At 39.5% G+C, this 12,407-nt stretch overlaps 1 protein-coding gene and 1 long non-coding RNA gene across 2 annotated transcripts in view; one reads left to right on the top strand and one right to left on the bottom strand.

The window, feature by feature from the left end:
- LOC311276886 overlaps positions 1-12,407 on the bottom strand; it is a 374,569-nt gene that overhangs the window by 211,929 nt on the left and 150,233 nt on the right. The gene's annotated exons all lie outside the window — the stretch shown is intronic.
- On the top strand, positions 594-8,851 carry LOC311276873 (uncharacterized protein). The gene is made up of 11 exons (XM_084386869.1): positions 594-999; positions 1,423-1,570; positions 1,707-1,929; positions 2,200-2,497; positions 4,866-5,040; positions 5,155-5,234; positions 5,329-5,509; positions 5,604-5,852; positions 7,743-7,914; positions 8,015-8,148; positions 8,434-8,851. The coding sequence occupies exons 1-11, from the start codon at positions 709-711 to the stop codon at positions 8,547-8,549; spliced, it is 2,067 nt and encodes a 688-aa protein (XP_084242995.1). The 5' UTR covers positions 594-708; the 3' UTR covers positions 8,550-8,851.

The following is a 12,407-nucleotide window of genomic DNA, read 5'->3' on the forward strand; positions in this document are numbered from 1 at the left end:
AACGACTTTGTTTGGCCTTCCAAAAGAGGTCGCAATTAGAAAACAGTGTTTAAGCTTTATTTACAACACTGTTCCAGAAGTGTGCTGCGCATTTTTCGGAGGACAGTTTCCAGACCCTGAGAGAGTACAAGACTGTCTGCACAAAGCTGATTCTGAAAAGTGGGGCAATTCCATCTTTGTAAGTACATTCTGGCGCTTATTCTGACTCACAGACACAGCCTGTAAGTATGTTTTAATATTTTAAAGGAGTCATGACCTGTAATTTTCACTTTTCCACGAGAAAAAATGTATGTTATGATTGCCTAACGATTATACACTGGCCGGGAAGCCGATATTTAAAAGTGAAGCGTTTGTTTACCCCTGGGTTCGTCAACCAGCCCACGTGCACGCGCACTCAAATACGTGATGTTAATTTCTGCGCCGACTTGACGTCAAGTCGGCGCAGGATATACCATATATTATATGGACACCGCAGACCTATGCTGCAGGAAGCCCCCTCTCCCCCTCTCATTCAGTCGAGCGCCCGCGCCTCATGTTCATTATGGAAGTCATCCCTGATTGGTCTGATGACCTACCCTAACCCCGCCCCTTAACCTATCCGTCACTGGGGTTAAGACCAATCAGGGATGACTTCCCTAATGAATATTAATGAGTCTTCCCCTACCATCCTGGGAAAAAAAAGTTCGCTAGAATCGCTACCCGTGAAAGATGCAGAAACGTGCTGCACACGTGAGTTGCTCTGTTGTTGGCTGCCGGAATCAACATGGAAATGTTTTTTCACTCCCAAGAACGGACCAAGCTATCAGGGACCAGTGGAGGAAATTCATTTTTAATGACGCGGTTCCTACAACCCTTTCCCCTGGCTTAGGTGTCTGTGCTAAACATTTTACGCCGGTATCCTTCACTAATTTGGGGCAATATCAGGCGAAGTTGGCATCGAAGCTCCGTTTGGAAAAAGGGGCCATTCCAACAATCAGAAACTTGCCTGCAATTGAAACGGTAAGGCTGTGTTTTTGCTAGCCACATCTTTCCACTTTGTTTTCCACTACAGTAGTGACGGTACAGGAGTCCATGCTCAGTGCCTAAAACTGTTTGCTAAATGCAATTATGAAAACAATATACCACAAAACATTATTAGCCAAACTCATGCAAAACATGCAGTCTGAAAATAGCTTTCAGTTAGTGGGGCTTCTGTAAGAGTTTATCTGGCAATGGTGTATTTTTCCTTTTTGAATTCGTTGTGATTACAATTTCACTAACAATAAGTACTGTCACATTTATTGAGCTATTGCAGTATTTTGTCTATGTCTTTGTACCACTTGCAGTAGTGAAACACATTTTGTTGCATATCACTCATAATTTAAATTTTTTTTTGCTTTGAATTTTAATTGGGTTTTTTTCTTTTCATTATGCCATTATTAGGCTAGCACATCTCGTGCAGTGTCTGGTACCAGTACTGTCATTGCATCAAAAGTTAGAGATGTTGGCTGTCAGACAGAACCCGTGGTGCCGGCATCAACTGGAACGCAACTGTCATTTAAAACTTTGCAACCACACTTCCGAAGTAAAGGTATGTAGACTTTAAACTTTTGTTTTTGAAACTACAAAATGACAAGGCATGTCATATTATTCATGGAAGACGTATACATCTAATTGCCTTTTTTGCTTGTGTTGTTGTCATGTCTATCTGTTTCTCTGCATAAAAGGAACCCAGACAACAGTCAAGACCACTACTGATGTAGGCCTCTGCAGATCACCATCTACAGTCCATCCTGTCCATCCCTGGTCAACACCAACAAAGCCACGAATGAAGAGGGAGGAAGATGAAGATGAGGCCAGTACTGCAGAGGCTAGCTCCTCTTTTGTGGCACCACAAGCAGATGACTCCACGTATAACATTAATGTGTTAACTGAATCAATGGACACATTGTAAGTTACTCTGATTCAAGAAAACTTGCCCAATTACTATTCAACCTGTTTTTGTCCTATTTCACTTGCTGTTTTTAAATATATATCATGTTAAACCTTATGCGAGTACTGATGTATTTGATTATCAACAAGGGACAGTTGTCTGTATGCCAACAACTGCTAAAAGTTGGAATGCTTTGTATTCCCTTCTCATTTGACTTGGTCTTCTATATATAAACCTGCATTTATACATTGTGCTTGCATGTGACTGTTTTCACTCTGTCAATGTAGGGAAGACACCAGCCCCTCTCCTGACAAGTCTTCGGCCATTCCCAAAATGAGAAAGCTGTTGGTCTTTGAAGAATGCCTCATGGAGCTTTTTGAGAAGTGCCCAGTGTGTACGCAAGTTTGTGAGGTCCAGACAAGACTGAGCGGTACATTCATGGCAGTTTGGCAGAGATGTCCACATTGCCAGTACCAACGACGGTGGAAGAGTCAGCCAGTTATTGGACACTCCACACCAGCGGGGAATTTACAGCTTTCTACAGCCATCTACGTGTCTGGTGCTTCTTTCTTCAATATACAGAAGGTATGTCCAAGGAGTTTGTCTAATATTGTTGTTATAGCTTCAAAAACGATTAATTTTGGCAATGGCTGAGGTTGGGGGTTCATCCACTTGATGTTGCACGGTGCAGTGATTAATACCCCCTGAGTCCTCAACGCACACTATCCTTTATATATTTGATTATTACCAGCAGCAACACACCTTATTTGGTTTCAATTGGTCTTTCTGAAGCTCTCCAATACAGGGTTCCCGCGGGGTCTTAAAAAGCCTTAAAAGCATTGAATTTATTAATGTGGAAATAATACCTTAAAAAGTCTTGAATTTTGATGTCTGGGTCTTAAAAATTGTGCTGTATGTAACTTCTCCGTATTGTATTTTTCCTCTAAAGTTTCATTTGTCAACCACGATTATTTTGATTAAATAACGTAGTATATATAAAGAGTGGCGGAACCAATAATTGAGAGTGCAACGCAGCCCCGGGTCACAGTGCACAGGACTGTGAACACATGATGCCTTCAACCAGAGAATGTCTAATATGGCGAGAAGTTTCACTCTCACTACACTTCCGGCTTCTGAACTGGTTGCAGTTCCACTCTGATTCCATATGAGGGCGCTCACAGGACGAGTGCAGTATGAATGGAGGTCAATGGCGGTATACCCCTCAAAATCCACTTTTCTCAGGATATAATTTTTTGTCTAGTAATTTGAATGTTGTATTCGAAAGGAGATGCAAAGAAATTACACATTGCTGGGTGTTAGATTTTTTAGAGTCACTTATTTGCTTTAAAAAAGTCTTTCAAAATGTCAATGACGTCAGAATGCTGACGTCATTAGCAGAATGCTAGCGTGTTATGGGCAACAACAACTCAACCTGTAAGAAATCAAAACGACATAAGTACTCGTTCATTCAACTTTCGACCTAAAACCCATGTTGAACTTGCAAAATCTACAATCACATCTGAGATTTCTCAACGGCAATCGGGTGAAAGAGACAAATTTAGCCGTCTAGCCCCATTGACTCCCATTCATTTTGCACTCATGGCGAGCGCCCCCAGTGGAACTCTGGTGGTACTACAACCAAAATTCGGTACAACAGGGCTTAATAGGGAGTGGACAGGCTCTCCGTAGACGGGCTCTGCTTCAACACAACACAAGTTAGCCTACAAAGCGGAGCTCGCTCGCGTGCTACCAGTAGCCCGGGGCTTGATATGAGGTCGCTCGCCAACAGGCAGTTCACATACCGCGTCTTTTTGCGTGCTCAAGTTTATTAAAATGTGGGCACGCGCAATTTTTTTCCGCCCGCAGGACAACATCTTCCTTGTTGCTGTGGAGACTGCGGTGTATGGTTGCTTAGCAACGACAGACGCCACAGGAAAATCAGACTAAATGTTATTAATAATATTAGATAAGCGGATGTGCATTGTAAATGTCAGTAATTCATCTTTTTTGACTCATTCTTTTTATAAAACAATATTTAAAGGCTGAAATATGTGAGGTTTATCTTTTTATAAAACCATTTTTGTAAAAACTTTATTTGAACTTGTACATATTAGTAGATAACATGTTGCAAGACACTAAATCTGGCCATCATTTTTAATAGTATTTTGATGTTTATGTAAACAAAACTTGCATATTGATCATTTTATTTGTTATTTGCGGGGTTTCGACAAACTCGGTAAATTGATTTCATAATAATCGTGAAAATAAATGTTCATGCCATTTCATCTCTAGTTATGATGATCAACTAAAATCAGCTATAATTATGTGTTTTTAGAGTATATTATGCAAACTACAATTTTCTAAAATAATCTCTGAGCCTGTTCAATCTCTATTAGGCTATTAATATGCTGCTTCGTAATGTAAATAAATATGAGATGAAATATATCCTATTAGAGGGCAAGTTTGTTTTAGCCTATTTTCATTTTAGGCCTAAGGGTTTGGGCATTTGGCATGTTGTTGGGTGTGGAAGGTTACTAATGTGATTGCTTTGTCTGTAAATTAAATTAATGCTTTTTCAATTACTGAATTCATTGAAATAAAAATATTTTTTTCAGAATTCTTTTAATTAAATTTTTTTTGGTTATTCTTTAAATTTCAATCTTTTTGGTCTTAAAATGTCTTAAAAAGGTCTTAAATGTGACTTACTGAAACCTGCAGGAACCCTGCAATAGTCTCCTCATGACCAAATCATTTCAGTTTACTGTTATATAGCAGCAACACTTCAAAAGTCGGTGGGATTGTCTGGTGGACTAGAGTTGAGTCAGCCCTGTTGAAAGGAAGTTTGCTTAAAGGGATACACCACCATTTCTGGATTGTTGTCTTTTCATGTAAAAACCCAAATAGCATTTAATTCAATTATTTAATTTAATTCAATTATTCTTTTTCATGACAGGTCTTCAAGGCCATGCAGTTGCAGATGCACAGCTACAAACAGTTCCGAACACATTGCCGCAACTTCATAGAGCCCGCTGTGATTCACAAGTGGAAGAATGATCAGGCAGCCATCTTGCAACAGCTGAGTACAGACGGGAGTGCTGTTCTTGGTGGCGATATGAGGGCTCATTCACCAGGAAAGTGTTTTTTTTTTTTAAATCTTAATACACGAAAGTAGTGGATTAATGCCCGTTTAGTGCATTATTTTCATCAATAACGTTAATTTAGATTTTCTACAATTATGTGTTCAGGACATAGTGCAAAGTTTGGAAGCTACACCATGATGGACTTGAAAAACAACACAGTCATCGACATCCAGCTAGTCCAGGTAACTGACTAAATCACAGCACTTCTGAGATGCCTTTGCCGTATTAGCCTTAATGTATTAAATGTAATCCACTCCTATACATATTTGGTAATAGAGCAACGAGGTTGGTGGTAGCGTGAACATGGAAAAGGAAGGTTTGAAGAGGAGCCTCGCAGTCATCACAGAGTCTGGAATTAAGTTGGACTGCATCGTATCGGATCGGCACCCCCAGATACAGAAATTCCTCACTGATGCCAAAATAACTCAGTACTATGATGTATGGCACTTTGAGAAAGGTATTTGACATTGACTTATTTCATTCATTATGGCAAATGTTGACCTAGGTTTAATTGCCCTGGCAATAATTGTATGTTTTCTATGTATTCGTAGGGATGGGCAAAAAATTGAAGGCCATTTCTAAAACAAAGGACTGTGAAAAGGTGAACAAATGGTTGCCGATGATAAAGAACCAGATCTACTGGATTGCGGCTTCATCGACCTCTGGGCCAGAGAGGATCGCCAAGTGGTCGTCTGTGATAAACCACCTACAGGACATCCATAACCACGATGACCCCCTGTACCCAGTCTGTTGTCATGCTCCACGTGTGTCGACGGACAAGGAGAAATGGTTGAAAGCAGGTAATTTTATTCTTGTCACACACTAATCCAAATGACCTTTTCATAAACAATTTTAAAAGACATCTAAAGCAAAGTTTATTATTACATTATAATAAGACCCCATACGGCTTATGTGCGGATCTAACCTGGTCTGTCTGTCTTTAATGATAAATTCTATGATATTTCAAAGTCCATAAATCTCTGCAAATGATTGTAAATAGTGGCTATGTTCAAATGTATAGCACTTGTTTAAATTATTATTATTATGGTATAGTGGTTTATCATATATACATTTTGAATATATATGTATTTTGTACGTGGTCCCCCTTCTTATAAGCTAAATATAGCTTCTGGGGAGTCCCGTTTTTACAAACAACACTAATGAATTAAAAACTACATAATTTTCCATATGTGTTGTTGTAAAACAGGGTTCCTGCAGGTTTCAGTAAGTCAAATTTAAGACCTTTTTAAGACATTTTAAGACCAAAAAGATTGAAATTTTTGGCATAACCAAAAAAATTAAATTAAAAGAATTCTGAAAAAAATATTTTTATTTCAATGAATTCAGTAATTGAAAAAGCATTAATTTAATTTACAGACAAAGCAATCACATTAGTAACCTCCCACACCCAACAACATGCCAAATGCCCAAAACCTTAGGCCTAAAATGAAAATAGGCTAAAACAAACTTGCCCTCTAATAGAATATATTTCATCTCATATTTATTTACATTACGAAGCAGCATATTAATAGCCTAATAGAGATTGAACAGGCTCAGAGATTATTTTAGAAAATTGTAGTTTGCATAATATACTCTAAAAACACATAATTATAGCTGATTTTAGTTGATCATAACTAGAGATGAAATGGCATGAACATTTATTTTCACGATTATTATGTAATCAATTTACCGAGTTTGTCGAAACCCCGCAAATAACAAATAAAATTATCAATATGCAAGTTTTGTTTACATAAACATCAAAATACTATTAAAAATGATGGCCAGATTTAGTGTCTTGCAACATGTTATCTACTAATATGTACAAGTTCAAATAAAGTTTTTACAAAAATGGTTTTATAAAAAGATAAACCTCACATATTTCAGCCTTTAAATATTGTTTTTTATAAAAAGAATGAGTCAAAAAAGATTAATTACTGACATTTACAATGCACATCCGCTTATCTAATATTATTAATAACATTTGGTCTGATTTTCCTGTGGCGTCTGTCGTTGCTAAGCAACCATACACCGCACTCTCCACAGCAACAAGGAAGATGTTGTCCATCTGGCTGTGGGCGGAAAAAAATTGCGCTTGCCCACATTTTAATAAACTTGAGCATGCAAAAAGACGCGGTATGTGAACTGCCTGTTGGCGAGCGACCTCATATCAAGCCCCGGGCTACTGGTAGCACGCGAGCGAGCTCCGCTTTGTAGGCTAACTTGTGTTGTGTTGAAGGCATCACGTGTTCACAGTCCTGTGCACTGTGACCCGGGGCTGCGTTGCATTCTCAATTATTGGTTCCGCCACTCTTTATATATACTACGTTATTTAATCAAAATAATCGTGGTTGACAAATGAAACTTTAGAGGAAAAATACAATACGGAGAAGTTACATACAGCACAATTTTTAAGACCCAGACATCAAAATTCAAGACTTTTTAAGGTATTATTTCCACATTAATAAATTCAATGCTTTTAAGGCTTTTTAAGACCCCGCGGGAACCCTGTAAAATAAAAAAGGTTGAAGATTGAATTTTCAAAGCTATACATAGCTGTTATACTTTATTGGTTTCTAAGTATGAACACAGCTTGACCTAAAACCATTGTTTTATCTTGACCAAGTAGGCCACTATCATAAAGTTGCTCAAAGTTGTTGTCCAATATATTTTTTTTTTCATCAAACTATTAGGAACACCAGTTCATTATAAGTTGGAGAAGCTGTTTACGAGCAAGAGAGTCCTGAAAGACGTGTCAAAGCTAAGCCCCCATCACCAAACGTCATCGCTGGAGGCTTTTCAATCAGTGCTCATTCGATTTGTTCCAAAAAGTGAGCCGTTTCCATTCTTGGGAATGCTGTGCAGGTAAATAATAAGGGGTCTCAATGTTTGTGAAAATGTTCAGTATCGAGGCCCAACATCCATAATACACAGTGATGACATTTGTGAATTTCTCTTTCCAAAGACTCTACCTGTCAGCGATGCACTATAACGAGAACGCTGACCGTCCACGAAGGCGGGCTGATGGGAAACTGTACTGGCCAAAAGGAAGAGAAGGGACATGTACAGTGAAGCCACTGAAAGAAGACCCGACATTCAGTAAGTTAACTTATAAATGATTTATTATTGCACACTGATCAAACAGAGAAAATATATATAAAAATAACGTGATAAATTACAATATAAAATGCAGATGTACAATGAAAATGATTTGGACTTGTAAAACACCATATAAACAGACTTTTCAAACCTATCTGACCTTAATCTGTGAACATAAGATTTACATATACATGTAAAGCTGTACCCCCCAAAAAAAATATTAAATTAAGAGTGAATGTAGATGACAATTTATAAATGGGCTATTTTGTTTGTATTTGCCTTCAGACTATGTGGATGAGCTGATGCACCTGGTTTTTGATGTGGTGTTTCCTGACCCAGAACCTTTCGTCAGTCAGCTCAAGCAGATACCTATGCCCAGACCCACTCTGCTCCCAGTTTGAAGCACCAGCAAAGGACGACGTTGTAGCCCGCTATGTGTCACGATTCGATCGAGCGGGACCCTGAAGCCTGTATATCCTCCATCTGAATCGGGGAGCTCACGGCGGATACGCAGCACCACACATGCTGGAATGACAACCCTGATCTTGTGTCCCAGATGTCCCCAGCACCAACTCACAAAGCACCTATACGATAGGTGCTTGTATTCACTGTAAATAGGATGTACAAAGTTAAACTTTTTTTTTATTTTTTTTTTTTATGTGTGCATGTTTTGTAAGACATAATAAAGAAACTTTTTCATTTCAGTTGTAGGTTTCTTCAAATTTTACTGCTTGCAAGAACTTGTGTGAATAGTACTGTGTGTTATAAACTTCTATTTTTATCCAATACAATTGTAGGCTACTAGTAAAGTTGCAATTATTAGTGTAAATGCAGTGATCAGACTGAACAACCATCTTAGTTTTCCTATTGTTGTGGTGAATATGGTTGGCAATGCCAATAATCTTAATTCAATTAGTGTTTTTACAGTTGCTGAATAAAACGTGCCTTTCACTGGCTCCAATAGGCAGATGTCCATAGTCCTGCATATAAATGTTTCTTGCATTTTGAAGAGAATAGACGTTAAAGCACACTGGGTCTAATCCAAGATGCTGAATCATACACATGGGAGGCGTCTGTATCTGATTCATCCTTCTTAGAACCTGCGATATAAACACACAAAAAAAATAATAATAATAATTCCTTATATGGACTAGGAAAGATGTGACTGCTGGTAGGTGATGTATGATGTCCACCTTTGGGGTTTTCTCTTTCAGTGGGCATGGTGCTGCAGTTTCCACAAGTGCACCTATTCATCAGAAAGAAAAGTGTAACAAGATAAGGATAGATAAATAAAACAAACAGTCAAGTAATGATAAAAATAAAGAAAAGCATCACGTTACATGTCTCTAGAAGAAAAATATTGAATGTCTAAAAAACCACAACGTGAAACAAGGCAAAACACCACATGATAGCCAACGTTGATCTCAATAACCACTGTAAGCGGATAAAAAAAAAAAGTAGACTCTTTAACTCTGTTGCGTGGAAATCTGTCAGATTTAATTTAAAATATCTTCATTTGTGTTCCAAAGACGATCTTTGGAACTAAATGAGTGATTAAATGATGACTGTTTTGTTTTTGGGTGAATGTGTTCGCAGCGATCGATCGGCCGCGTCCAGAGCAGCCGCTGTGATGTCACAGGCAGCGCGAGTTCCATATGACGTCACAGGCCGAGTTGTTCAGGTTACCAGACTCAGAGTTATTAGTCAAACAGTGTAGAAACTCAGACTCAAGAGTTATTAGTCAAACAGTGTAGAAACTCAGACTCAAGAGTTATTAGTCAAACAGTGTAGAAACTCAAACTCAAGAGTTATTAGTCAAACAGTGATAAAGTCCAGGATCTGCACGATGTCTGAACACTTCCCGATGGATGAGGAGATCTGCAGTGCAGTGTTGGAGGAGCCGCTGAGTGGCGCTGTTGAGGAGAGAAACACAGCAGAGGAGTGTGAAGCTCCTGCTCCAACTAGAATCGCGTGGGAGAACAACTCAGGTGCATTCACACACACACACACACACACACACACACACACAACAGGGCTGCCAAAGTGACACGCAATTGACACTTTTCACACGCAGAGAAAAATCGCGAAGAAGAGGACACTGACACAGACACAGACAGAGCTGGTTACTTTTGATATGAAACAAATATGAACCTCTCAAATTCTGTTAATTTTATTGCGAAATTCAAACAATAAATACCGTTTTGGCGCTTGTAAATGTGTGGTGACAGATCGCTGGCGCACGTGAACCGATCATCTCTTACTCTGACTTGACTACTACTAGTTAATAGTAAATAAACACGAATGAACGATTGGTATGTTGAAAGATACAGTAGGCTACAACTTACCGAAATGTTTACAATGTTTACGAAATCATTACATGTTGCCCTAATTTGCCAAACCAGATTCCTTAGCAAATCCATGAAGATCCTGTCAGATGGGGGGGGGGGGGATAAATCCATGGGATAGTAAAAGTCAACAAGAACACATAAATATGCAAATTAGATGCAGTGCATTGATACATTTTACTGAATGGCAATGACATTTATGGCCATTTTACCCTCATATATATGGATTTCTCGGTGACGTCATCACTGCTTGGGTCAAAAAAGACCTGCGGTCTTCGTAGCCTAAAGGGTTTAGGCTAGAAGCATAGTGGTGGTGTTGTCACTAAGTCAAAATGCCAAGGAGTTGTTGCGTGGTCAATTGTACCAACCGAGCCAGTGCTGGGTGCCTGATGTTCAACATTCCTAGGGGGAAGCATGGTTTTGCCATTTTTTTCTATTTTGATAGACGTACCCTGCCATGCATTTGCAGTTAGCCATAAGGATGTAACCAAGGCCCTTATGGACATACACCCAGGCATAAGGCTTGGCTTTAATGCCTTTCCTTTGACTAGGGAGCACATCTGACCTCAACACGCAAAAATCTGGTGCAGCATCAAAGTATTTGACGAGCTGCACATGACCACATAGCACGTAGTTGTATGCATCAAGGGATTTGTACGCTCTAATCATTTCTCTTGTATACACACTTGGTGTCTGAATAAGATAATTATATATATCAGGCCATACAATTGCTGGCCACTTCTTGTCATCCACAATCCAAAGATCGTCATGCATTGCGTAGGGATCCGGCAAGATCTCACCATTGCTGGGAGTACGTTTTTTAATTTAATCGCCACGGTCGGAGGTACTAAGGCTTCCCACATAATCCATTGTCAAATCTTTGATTTACAGTAATGTAACGTTATATGTTTTTTAATCGTTATATCATTTTTAAACAACTGAGTCCTGGGGTCCACTACAGAGGACATAGAATAACATGAATAAAATATCCTTTTTCAAAAAAAAATTCCCCCATTTGTTTTGAACTAGCAACATAAAACATGTAATCTGTGCTAATAAAACACGTTTCTAATAAATTTTGTTGTTTGCAGAAAAGCAATCAAGATGCATGAGTTTCCGTGCTGGTGTCGTGAGAGTGTGGAATGCTGGGAAATGTCTCTTCCAAACCAACGAAACCCAAGTGTGTGCTTTTGTGCCGTCGCTTCCACACACACCCAGTGTCGAGCTGACCGACCCGTTCAAGACCAGGCCGACAGTCCTGCTCGAGTCCAGGCCGACAGACCCGTTCAAGACCAGGCCGACAGACCCGCTCGAGTCCAGGCCGACAGTCCTGCTCGAGTCCAGGCCAACAGACCAGCCCCACTCGAATTCAGGCCGACAGACCCGCTTGAGTCCAGGCCGACAGACCCGCTCGAGTCCAGGGCAATGGACCCGCTCATGTCCAGACCGACAGACCCGCCCCGTTCGAGTCCAGGCCACCAGATCCGCCCCTCTCGAGTCCAGGCCGACAGACAGTGAGTGTTTATTATTATCACTCTGATATTATCACTCTGATTCATCTCCATTTCTGCCTGATGCTTCTGGCTTTAGTTTAATCTCTACTCCTGTCGGTTCCTCACCTGATCTCAGGTGTGTTTGCTGCTGGAGTTCAGTCTCATGCTGTATATTAACATGCTAACGTGTGTTTTTCAGGATCGTTTGAATCTCTTTATGAAGTGGTAAAGAAACTGAAATCCAGAGGCGATCGCAGTGATTATTTGGGATTTCGAAACCCGGATATCAAACGAGTATGTTGCTCAAACTTTTCCCCTCTTGTTTCCTTCTATCTTTAGTCTTTCAGTCCCGACATAAACATCAGTGTTTACAGTTTTCATCAGAAATGTAAAGATTGTAGATTACCATGCGCACAAACAA

This window comes from Rutilus rutilus (assembly GCF_951802725.1).
Source record: "Rutilus rutilus genome assembly, chromosome: 18".
In the NCBI taxonomy this organism is placed as follows: Eukaryota; Metazoa; Chordata; class Actinopteri; order Cypriniformes; family Leuciscidae; genus Rutilus; species Rutilus rutilus.